This window comes from Microtus pennsylvanicus, chromosome 11, assembly GCF_037038515.1.
Source record: "Microtus pennsylvanicus isolate mMicPen1 chromosome 11, mMicPen1.hap1, whole genome shotgun sequence".
In the NCBI taxonomy this organism is placed as follows: domain Eukaryota; kingdom Metazoa; phylum Chordata; class Mammalia; order Rodentia; family Cricetidae; genus Microtus; species Microtus pennsylvanicus.
In genome coordinates, this window is record NC_134589.1 from 16,816,940 (window position 1) to 16,829,403 (window position 12,464).

The window sequence follows — 12,464 nt, forward strand, 5'->3', positions numbered from 1 at the left end:
CCACGTGAGTACGTGAGCACACAGACACAAAGAAGTTCAGGGATTACATGTCTAGTACAGAATTGGGTCTTTTTACAAAAAATAAATATTTAAACTAATGTGGAATATTTCAAATATTAGAATTAATATGAAACCTTCAGAAATACCAAATTTTAAAACAACCTGACTTCTTTTTGACAGCAGGAACCTGGGGCAATGGAAACGGTCCCCATTTTTTCTGTGTTTTGGGATAGAGTGTGCAGATATTGGTCAATGCTTGTTGAAGGAGCACGTTTTTACATGTCATTATTAGGTATGGGGAAAGCTTACTAGAGACGGGCAAAGTTTTGAGCAGCTTTCTGTTTTCTTTATTTGTCATTTCTATCCCCATGTCCTCCAGAATACTTTTGATGTCTTTTGCATGAATCTTTTCTCCTTTAGGAAAAAGAAAACAGCTATAGGTGAGACTATAGAATCATGTATTTATAACATTATATAAATAAAATATGTACATGTAACACACATGAGAGACGCATCCTTGTTGACTTTACAGGAAAGAGCAACTGACTCAGGGAGGGTGTGTCAGCCCTTCAGGGTCAAGAAGGGGAGGAAGGATGGGATGGTGGCGGTGGCGACAGCTGGCGGCATGTGCGTATCCCAGCACTTGGGAGGCTTCAGCAGGAGGATGGGAAGTCTGGTCAGTCTGAGTCAGTCTGAGATATATGTGTGTGTGTGTATATATGTATATATATACATACATATATATATTAAGATCTTGTCACCAAACAAACATATATACATACAATAATAAAAAAAACACAAGAAATTTTAACAAGTAAAGGGGGACTCTCTTGAAGACTACACTGTTATATAACAAGTACAACAGGGATCATATAACTTCTCAATAATTTAGTAATGTTTGTCATGATTAATGTAAGGTCGGAGGCCTCGCCCTCTCTGAGGAATGGATTTGGTGGGGGGAACGGAAGGAGGGGAGGGAAAGGGAACTGGAATTGGCATGTAAAATAAAAAAAGATTGTTCTAAAAAATAAAATAAAAGTAAGAAGAAAAAAAAAAGAAATTCAGCCGTTAAAATAACAACTCTATTCTTTTTCTTTTAAAAAAAGATTGTATTTTTAATAAGATTTAAGAAGATGTAATTTTTAAATTATGTGTGTGGTTTGTGCACCCGAGTCCAAAGACAAAGGAGCCTGCAGAGGCCCCCTGATCCCCTGGAGCTGGAGTTGCTGTGGCTGTGAGCAGCCTGGCTGGGTGTTGGGAGCCAAACTTGTGTCCTCTGCAACAGCACAGGCACTGTCAGCTGCCATAGTTCTCTTCCTAGCTTCCTCTTGCTTGTGTGTTTTATATGCTTTTCCTCTAGCCTCTCTACTGCCTTCACTGTCTTCTTCTTTTGTCTCTGTTATGTCATGGTTGTAAAATGACAACATAAAAGAGTTTATAGTATACAATCACGTTAAGTTTGAATGGACAAGATTCGTATCTCCCCCAAATACAAACTTCAAATTTTTATGTTAGCATACAAAGTAATGGGTATCATTACAGCATTTCCTCCTTTCCCCCTTTTTCCTCCTCCATTTCCCCTTCCCTTATCTTCCTTTCTTTCTAAGAAGCTCAAGCTGGCTTTAAACTTGCTGTATAGTGGAGGATAACCTTGAACTCCACATCTCCCCAAGTGCAGGGATTTCAGGCCTGTGTCTCCTTCAGTCCCCTAAAAGTCTTCAATTCAAACCTCCTTGGTTAAGTTTGTCCCTTTGCATTAATCTATATGTTTAAAGGCTGTCATAAATGAGCTCCCTCCACACCCCAGTTTCTTTCTTGGCAAGTTTGTTATTAGTATATGGAAAGGCTACTTATTTTGTCTGCTGATTTTGTATTATACTACCTTACTGAAAATGTCTTATCAGCTCCAAGGGCTTCTGGAAGAAACTTTAATGTCCTTTAAGTATAGGATCATATGATCTGGAAGCAAGGATGTTTTGAATTCTTGCTTTCTTATCACATTCATTTTCTCTCATCTTAATTACCAGAGTCAAGCTCCATATTGATTAAGACACGTGAGCGTGGATGCCCTGTCTTGCTCCAGCTTTTAGAGGAGTCGCTCTCGGTACTTGTTCTATTTGGTGTGACGTCGAGTCCAGGTTTGCCATGCACAGCCTTCATTGACTGAAGCATGCTCCAGCCATTCCTACTTTATTTGGGGCTTTTATCCTGAAGAATAAAAAGCTCCCTGTTAAAGGCTTTTATCTGCAGCTACTGAGCTGATCACGTGATTTCTGCTCTTCAGTGTAAAGTGGTGTAGCAACCTACTGATTTGCATATGCAGGACAAGTCTTGTATCTCTGAGCTTAGACCAAGTGTGTTTTTGAATTTGATTTGTAGGTATTTTGTTGAGAGTTTTGCATCTATGCTCAACAGGGAAATTGGTCTATAGTTTCTTTGTTGTTGTGTCCTTATCCTGCTTTGGAATCGGAGAAACACTGGCTTTGTAGAGTGAGTCTGTATAGTGAGCGTCTTTCCTGTACCCTTTGTAGAACAGCTTGAGGGATGGTGGTTTTCGTGTTAGCAAAAAGTCAGCAGAGAAGCCATCTTTACTTTGTGGGGAATGGGTTTTGTTTTGTTTTTTCTGAGGCAGGGTTTCTCTGTATAACAGCACTGACTGTCTTTTAACTCACTCTATATGTCAGGCTAACCTCCAGCTCACAGAGATCCACCAGTCTCTGCCTCCCAAGTGCTGGGATTAAAGGTGTGTGCCACTACTACCCAGATGTGGGGAGAATTTCTACTGCTTCTCCAATCTCATTTTTATTTTTAAATTTTTGAGTATGTGTGTGTGGTATATGGACATGCTTGTTTAGGTGTGTGCATGTGTGTGTGTGTGTGTGTGTGTGTGTGTGTGTGTGTAGGTCAGAGATTGGCTTCTGGTGTCTTCCTCTACTGTTTTTGACCTTTGTTTTTGAGGCAGTCTCTAACTGAACCTGGGACTCACCGACTGGCTAGACTTACTGGTCAATGTACTCCAAGGATCTGCCTGTCCTCACTTCTGGGTCACAGGCATACATACATACATGTTCTGGGGCTCTGAACTCAGGCATTCATGCAGGCACCTTATTGATGAGGTACTTCTCCAGCCCTCTCCATCTTGTTTCTTGTTATGCATCTGTTTAAATTGTTTACATTCTTTTGACTTGATTTTGGCGTGTCATCTCTAAATACTATCACTTAGAAAAACAGGTTTTCAATTTTTTTTTTTTGAATGTGAGTTTTCAAAGCTTTCCCTAACGATGCTCTGGATTTTACAGGAATCTGTTGTAACGGACATTTTCCCCTCTAATTTTACTAGTTTGGGTCTCTCTTTTAGTCAGTTTGGCAAAGAGCTTGCCTTTTCAAAGACCTATCTGTGCACTAGATTCTGTGGTATACTTTTAGTTTTCACTTCATTCATTTCCACCCCAGTCCTTATTGACATCCATCGCTCTTGGTTTGTGCTTGTCCTAGCTTTTGTATGACCGTGAGGTGTCTCACTGACTTTTTTCAATAGAAACGTTGGTGGCTATACACTTCCCTCTGGGAACTGCCTTGCTTGTATTCCAAAGGTTCTGGTGAGCTGTGCTTTCATTTTCATCTGATTCTAGGAATTTAAAATTTCACTTCTTGGTTTCTTCATGGACTCACTGGTCATTAAAAAAGGCACTGTCAGTCACAAGCATTTGTGTGTTTTTATCTTTCTACTGGTTTCTGGTATTATTCTGCTATGATCTGATGAGTCCCAAGACATCATTTTCAGTTCTTCTGTATAAGATTTGTTCTGTGAACTTCTCTGTTTTGGAGAGGACACTGGGCTGCTGAGAAGAGAATGGGCTTTCTGTACCTGCTACATGGAATATCCTGGAGATAGATGTCAACTCTGTTTATGGTACAGTTTAATCCTGAAATTTCTTTGATTTTTATGTTATGTCAAAGCCTACTTGAATATAAAATGTAAAGACCATACAATATAATACTCATGTTAATAGCCCACTCACCTGTAATCCTTTTAATTCCATTCATCAACACAGAGAAATCAGCCTTCCCGTTACCTTTAGGACAAAAAAAGCATAAAATAGATTTAGAAAATGATATGGAATCATCAAATTGTGAATTATAAAACAGAAGCCTATATTCACTCACTTGAAAACATTTCATGAAATTTATATCTTTCACGTCTGATCCTCATCAATTTCATTAATATAACTATTCCTATTTCCACTACAGGCATCCACATAGCACAACACAAGACAAAACACTCCCCTTCAATGTAGCCTCAGATCTGTCGATAGTCTTTTCTGCTAAGTGAGAGCATTGGTCTACTCTGGCTGCTCTTGGAACTCCACCATAACTGCAGGATTGACGTGTTCGGTATTGCTCACTTACAAGGACAGATCTCTGTTTCACAATGATCATTCTCAGACACCATAGAGTTACTGACTTAGTATTTCTCATATTAAAGTGGAAAGCCACTGGATGGGAGGTGTGGCTTCTGAGACAGCCAAGACAAGGCTGCCACGGATAGTCTCTTCCACTGGGACTGGGTCAAGGGGACATACTTTGTTTGTACTGTTGTGTTACTTGTGATACTCCAACGCTGTGTGTGACTCTGAGGGCTGGAGTCTATAGTCTTACTATTCACAGATAATCATTAGTGTAATGGTTTGCATGACCAATGCTGCACAAATGTTTACTAAACAACAGTTCTATCACAATGCAGACACACTGCAGCTAATGAATTGACTTTAAAACCGATACATATTTACCTTGCAAAATTGATTCTTGCTTTTAAAAATGCTTTTTCAGTTATGACAATCTTTTGTTAGCGTCTTATTAATGTGATCAGTATAAGAACCTTTCTTAACTATATGTCCCCTCCTGAGGCTCACTGGGCCCAGAATTATCACCCTTTCTTAGATGATTAAACAGATGTATAAGTTATTACATGAATATCATCATATTTTAAATCACTGTGATGACCGTGTTCCTCAATACCAAGAAAACAGAGCAATGGTCAGGGTCTGTAGGACATTTATTGCAGTGGTAGATTAAAATAGCTATCAAATAGTAGTTTAAAAAACAAAATAGTTTTTGGAAAATCTGCTTACCTCTTATTATAAGGCCAGCTGGCTAATCCATTAGAAACACTATAGCCAACTGAATGAAGGGCTGATATTTTTCACTGATTTAGAAAAACACATTATCAGTGGACTTGAGTGAATCTTACTGTTTTTACTACATTTTAGGGTCTGGCATCCTCCCAGATTTCCTGAATTTTCCTCAGGTCTATTAACGTGAGACTACCGAATGTACGCCACAGCTAACTAATTCTATTTTCTTCTTTTCAAAAGTTATTTCTAATTGTCATGTGTCTGGCGTGTGCATGTGTGTGGAGGTGACGTGACAACTCTGTGGAGTCCGTTACCTCTTCCCGCCTTACGTGGGCTCTAGAGGTTGATTTAGGTCATCAGGCTTGAGTGACAAATGCTTTCACCAGCTAAGATACCTTGTTGCCCCCCCTCCTTTTCTTTTTTGAGATAAACTCTCATTATGTAGCTCAGATTGGCTTGGAACTTTCTGTCCTCTTGTCTTAGCCTCCCAAGTTCTGGGATTGCAGGCCTTTCATCACACCCAGCTCTGATTAATTTTGTTCTCACTGCTGCTATATTATGTCAGCACTTTTTCTTTGGAAATTTTAAGACCTCAGGGCAGCATAGCATAATGGTTAATTTCTAGAGGCCACATGTGGTGGCTTACACCTACAATCTTTGCATGTGCGAAGCCAAGGCAGGAGGATTACAAGTTTGAGGCGAGCCTGGGCTACATAAAGAGATCTTGTCTCAAAAATCCAAAAAGAAAGAAAAAATTCTCTTGCCCACCCTAAAGTGGCTCCCTTAACTAAGAATTGTGGTTCCGTGCTCCCCTATCCAACCTTCCTTTATCCCAATCCTCCTGTTTCCCCAAGTTCCCCCCTCCTTCCCTTCTACCTTTTCTCTCCCCATCTCCCCTTACCCCCATCCCACCCCACCCCCAGATCTCAATTTTCTCCCCGGAAATTTTGTCTACTTCCCTTAGCCAAGAGGATAACTATATGTTTTTCCTTGGGTTCACCTTCTTACTTAGCTTCTTTAGGTTCACCTATTGTAGACTCCGTGACCCTTATTTATGGCTAGAAACCAATTATGAGTGAGTACATCCCATGTTCATCTTTTTGGGTCTGGGATACCTCACTCAGGATAGTGTTTTCTATTTCCACCCATTTGCATGCAAAATTCGAGAAGTCATTGTTTTTTACTGCAGCGTAGTACTCTAGTGTGTATATATTCCATACTTTCTTCATCCATTCTTCCATTGAAGGGAAGGTTGATTGGAGCCACTTTAGGGTGGGCAAGAGACTTGACCCTAGAGGGGCTCCCAGGTGCCCAAGCTGAGGTCCCCAGTTAGTTCCTTGGGCAGCTGAGGATAGGGAACCTGAAATGACTCTATCCTATAGCAACACTGACGAATATCTTGCATATCATCATAGAACCTTCATCTGGTGATGGATGGAGATAAAGACAGAGACCCACACTGGAGCACTGGACTGAGCTCCCAAGGTCCCAATGAGGAGCAGAAGGAGGGAGAACATGAGCAAAGAAGTCGGGACCACGAGGGGTGCACCCACCCACTGAGACAGTGGAGCTTATCTACTGGGAGCTCACCAAGGCCAGCTGGACTGTGACTGAAAAAGCATGGGATAAAACTGGACTCTCTGAACATGGCGAACAATGAGGGCTGATGAGACGCCAAGGACGATGGCACGGGGTTTTGATCCTACTTAATGTGCTGGCTTGGTGGGAGCCTAGCCAGTTTGGATGTTCACCTTCCTAGATATGGACGGAGGTGGGAGGACCTAGGACTTACCACAGGGCAGGGAACCCTGACTGCTCTTTGGACCGGAGAGGGAGGGGGAGAGGAGTGGGGGTAGGGGGAGAAGGATGGGAGGATGGGGAGAAGAGTGGGAGGAGGGGGAGGAAAATGGGAGGCTGGGAGGAGGTGGAAACTTGTTTTTTTTTTATTCTCCTTTTATCATAAAGGTAATACAATGAAAAAAAAAGAAAGAAAAAATTCTGGTATCAAGACTACTTGAGTTTTCTTGGCTCCACCACTTTTCTAGCTCCCCAATTTTTGACAAGCAACTAGTATTCTCTGCATCTTCGTCTCACTGGATGTGAAACAGAGGTACAGCTAGAACCTAACTTGTAGAATTACTTGGAAGACGCAATAAGCTAATTATCTACACAGCACTTAGCACAATTCCTCCCACCTGTCAGAATTACTTAGTGCTACTCAATGCTATTTCCTATTGGATTGGCACTCTAAACCAAAAAATATTCTCAGTACTTTCGTTTGAGCTTGGCATTGCCTATCATGTTAAGTAGAGACAAGATGCTTGTTATCTGTGTTGGTGCTCTTGGTGTCTCTTCCCGAGTAGTGGCCACTGGGCTCACTTTGGTAGCTATGTGTGAAGACTACATTTTATCTCCATTCTTTTCATGTAAACCCTCTCCTCATCCCAGATCCACCTCTAGGCTCATGTTGCAAGTTATATTAAGAGGAAAACTCACGACCAACTGGCAGATGATCCATCAGTATCTGGATGTCTTCATCATCGAGATTAATTTCTGCATTTTTAATGAAATCTTTCACCTTATTTGAAGGTATCTTTATCCCTTAGAAAAGAAGGATTTGAGAAATATGAGGCCTCAGTAGGTCATTCGAGGTCATGCCTATGTACCGGCATTGTTCAGCCAATGGGGACAAAGGGCATCTAAACTACTCCAGTAACAATGTGTTTGATATCGTAATTGTGAACTCTTTACACTTGTTCTTGAGATTCTATTAGAGCTGTGTGTGAGTGTGTTGCATGTGCTGATGACTGACTTCAGGGCGTGAGCACGCTACTCAAACACCCTGTTGAGTAGTGCCTCTACTAGTGTGTGTGAGTGTGTTGCATGTGCTGATGACTGAATTCAGGGCGTGTGCATGCTACTCAAACACTACCCTTGAGTAATACCTCAATCTTAGCTTTTAGAAGAAATTTTAAGAGAAGGAAGTGAGGAGTTTGGAATTTCTATTAAAGACCCAAATCAGTGTTTGTCAATGTACCTGTATAATAGGATTCAAAACTTGAAATTAATGGAGAAAAATAAAGTTTATGGATTTATTACATTACAATTCTCTAGGAAATTTGTTTAAAAGTCAAATTTATTTATTTTAAATTAAGTGTGTGTGTGTGTGTGTGTGTGTGTGTAGAACGCTCCTGTGCTACAGTGTGTATGTGGAGGCCAGAGGATGACTCCCAGGAGTCAATTCTCTCCTTCCTACTAGATTCCAGGAATCAAACTCATATCCTTGGTCTTGGTGGCAAGCACCTTTATCCGATGAACCATTCTCCTGGCCCAAAGTAATACATGAAAACAAACATGTTTAAATCAGGTTGGAACTATCTATTTTTCTAAACATTTGTCATTTCTTCATGGCTAAAACCTTCCAAATTCTTTTCTTTTTTCTAACTTTCTGAAATGGTGCCATTGTCTGTAGCCACCTACTGTCCAGTAGCCAGCAAGGCTTCTTGATCTCAAGTAAATGTCCCCTTCTGTTCTCTACTTTCTCTGAACCACCATTCTACTCTAAACGCCTGCGAGGTCAATGCTTTTAGATGACGTATGTAAGTGAGATCATCTGGTGTCCGTTTTGTGTGTGGGGGTGTGCCAGGCTGATTTCACTTCATACAGTCGTCTCCACTTCCATTCATGTGGTTGCCACGGATTAGATTTTTGTTTAGTTTTTTAATGACCAATCATTATTCTATTGTATATAGGCAATAATTTTTCTTTATTCACTGTTTACATTTCTTATCTATTATAATATCATGGGAAACTTTTAAATAACTTTTCCCCTAAACACTATCATCTGAAAATTCAAGATCAGTATTGTTGGAAACATGCCTAGTGCTCTATGTGTTATTACTTCCTGATGTTTCTAATATCTGAGTTTATAGAGGAGCCACTGTTTCTAGGCCGACTACAGGGTAACTATTTTGGTGTCCAGCATCTGTCTAAAGAATCCAGCAGTAGGGATGGCAAGAAGAATAACCCGAAAAGTGCAAACAACAGCATGGTTCAAGGACCTCGGTGTCACCTTCAGAGGACTAAACCACCACACGTCTTACCGTCAATATTCTCCAGTTCTTTTATCAACCTTTTCTTGTACAGTTTTCCACCAGCTGCAAGAGAGAAATTTCAAGTCTCAGGCAATAATGCAGTTATTCAGAAGTGGAATAAATGTCTATAGCTGAAGAAACAAAAACTTTGAAAATGCTTTATTCTAGTAATTCATATTTTCACTCTAATAATAAAAGTCAGGAATGGAAAACAAATCTGTTTGGTGATATGCTGGTGACGGGTAGCACGCGACATCTTTGTTCATCGCACAGGTTCATATGCTCACTACTTCTCCAAGGCTACTGTGGTGTCTTTTCATACTCACTGTCAGTTGGCAGTTTGCCCAGCAGTTTCATCATCTTGTCTTCTGTGAGCTTTATCCCCATGCTTTCCAGGTAATCGTTCAGCTCAACAATGTCAATCTTCTCACCTTTAAAAAATCAAAAGTACTAACAGTTGAAAAGTTCAAGAATGATGATTCTAAGCCGGGCGGTGGTGGCGCACGCCTTTAATCCCAGCACTCGGGAGACAGAGGCAGGCGGATCTCTGTGAGTTCGAGGCCAGCCTGGTCTAGAAGAGCTAGTGCCAGGACAGGAACCCCCAAAAAGCTACAGAGAACCCCTGTCTCAAAAATCCAAAAAAAAAAAGATGATTCTACTTTGTGGAAAAAAATGCTTATTCTTTGTTAAATAAACATTAATGGACTCAAGCTGGCAAGAACGTAAGAATTTTCTAGGACAAAACTGTAGAGGCTTTGACCAAAACCATTATGATCAACATTAGGCTGAATAATTAGATGCAAACATTTACCCAGAGAGTGAGGGCATGTGCCAACAAGGGAAACAGTATAGATTATAATATATCTTTAAGAAAAAATTAGAATCTAATTTTTTTCAAGATTCTTTTGTGTGGTGTGTGTATGTGCATGCAGTGTATGGATTGTGTGCATGTGTGCAGTGCATGGGTTTTATCTGTGTATGCAGTGTATAGATTTTGTGTGTGTGGTGTGCATGTGTGCAGTGTATGGATTGTATGTATGTAGTATGCACATATGAGGTATATGGATTGTGTGTGTGTGTGCAGTGTATGGGTTGTGTGTGTGTGTGCAGTGCATGGGTTGTTTGTGTGCAGTGTATGGGTTGTGTGCATATGTGTACACCTATGCAGGTATGCACAGAGGCAGTGGGAGGATGTTGGCTCCCTGCTCTCTTCCTCTGCCTTATTTCCTTGACACAAGGCCTTTCCCTGAACCTGCAGCTATGCTGGCAGCCAGAAAGCCCAGTAATCATCCTGTTTCCACCCGCACAGCACTGGGGTTATGAGGGCCAGTGTGGCCATACTGGCTTTTATGTGGATTCTGAGATTCAAACTCAGGTCCTCGCGTTTGCACAGCAAGCGCTCTCACCTACAGAGCCATCCTCCAAGCTCCCTGCAGTCTTCTAAATCACACGCTATGGTCACTACAGAGCTTTTAAAAAACCGTTAACTCAGCTGGCTCTCTGTCGTACCTTATAGATTTGGTGGCTTTCCTTTTTCTTTTCCCATCCAAAAATACTAGGTTAGAGGGATTTATTTATTTATTTTTGTCTAGAGACAAGGTTTCTCTGTGTAGTCCTGGCTGTCCCAGAACTCACTCTGTAGATCAGGCTGGTCTCGAACTCACAGAGATCCGCCTGCCTCTGCCTCCCGAGTGCTGGGATTAAAGGTGTGCGCTACCACCACCAGGCTTTTAAAAATATTTTCAAGTATTTAATGTAAATTGATGGGGGAGAAACATGCAGGGTCACAAACTATCACAAACATGGTTATCACAAACATGGTCAAGAAACAAAGCAGAGAAATTGGCTTGGTAGCACACTCTTTCTTCATCCCTGGTTACTAGGTTGTAAATAATCACATATCTTCCCCCTTCCAACCTTCTCTGTGGCTGTGTGGAAATTTCCCTTGTGTTGGTTCTTTTTTAGCTCGATGATATGGTCTAGGTAGACAAACCCAAGCCAGGCAACATAAGCCAACTCCTGTTTTCAGTCCCTGCAGCCCCACGCAAAGCTTCTGCCTGGCGAGGAATGCCTGGGGGGTTGGCAGCTCATCAGCACAAAGGACTGGGGGAAAGAGGCACAAGGGCCGTTTCCTCCAAGAACTTTCAAGACCTTTCCTGTGAAGCTGGACCACTGGGGTCCCTAAAGCTTGCCTGTCAGCAGCTCTAGGGATTACAGCCATAGCGGAAACACTTCCTCGTCTGCTGCTTTTGACGAGTTATGAACTTTCCAATATGCCCCCGTCTTATGGTTTATGCTAAATTGTTTCCATTACTGTAGTTTCTACTAGCCCCAAATAACGACACAGAGACTTATTATTAGCTATGAAAGCTTGGCCTTAGCTTAGACTTGTTCCCGACTAGCTCTTATAAATGAAATTAACCTGTTTCTATTAATCTACATTCTGCCATGTAGCTTTTTAACCTCTCCTCCAATCTGCATGGTTGACTTGCTCTGTGTTTTGCTGGCATCTCCCCACACCTAGATTCTAACCCCTGAGTTCCTCTCTCTTCCTGGAAGTCTTGCCTAACCTCTCCTGCCTAGCTATTGGTCATTCAACTGTTTATTAAACCAATCAGAAGGCGCCTTTCAGACAGTGTGATCCAATAGCCTGCATCAAATGACTTGTCTTACCCTTTATGCTTCTTATGTCAGAGACCCCCACTCTGTTGCATCTGGAAAACACTGACGCCTCTTTTAAGGGTCAGTTCCTATGTTCTCTCCCTTGAGAAATCCTTGGGACTTTTTCTTTTCATTTTTTTCGAGACAGGATTTCTCTGCATAGCACTGCCTGTCCTGGAACTCACTCTGTAGAACCAGGTTGACCTCGAACTCATAGAGATCCATGTACAGGGATTAAAGGTGTGCACCGCCACCGCCTGGCAAATCCTTTTCTATTTCTGAGACTTTTAACATAACACCTATGATATTATTGCGTTTGTTTATACATATTTTCCCTCAACTGCAGGAGATTCCGCTACTTGCAGCTTCTGGGTGGTTAATTTGTACAGATCATACTTAGGATCCTTAATAGATGCTCAGGAATGATTGGTGACTCACCTGTAAAAAGACTCCCTTTGTCTATGACCTCATTCATATTAACCATCCCATCATCTGTAAAACAAGAGTTTAGGTATAAAAATGATAATACACATAGAAAAAGAGATAAAGTAAAACACAGAGGTCTAGCCAATTT

General features: G+C 41.2%; 1 protein-coding gene across 1 annotated transcript in view; it reads right to left on the reverse strand.

Moving 5' to 3' along the window:
- Positions 1-12,464, reverse strand: part of Efcab3 (EF-hand calcium binding domain 3) — a 370,379-nt gene that overhangs the window by 53,890 nt on the left and 304,025 nt on the right. Inside the window, 6 exon segments of the mRNA XM_075941765.1 lie at positions 310-414; positions 4,023-4,076; positions 7,632-7,736; positions 9,239-9,292; positions 9,556-9,660; positions 12,329-12,382. Coding sequence (XP_075797880.1) covers positions 310-414; positions 4,023-4,076; positions 7,632-7,736; positions 9,239-9,292; positions 9,556-9,660; positions 12,329-12,382 — 477 coding nt within the window.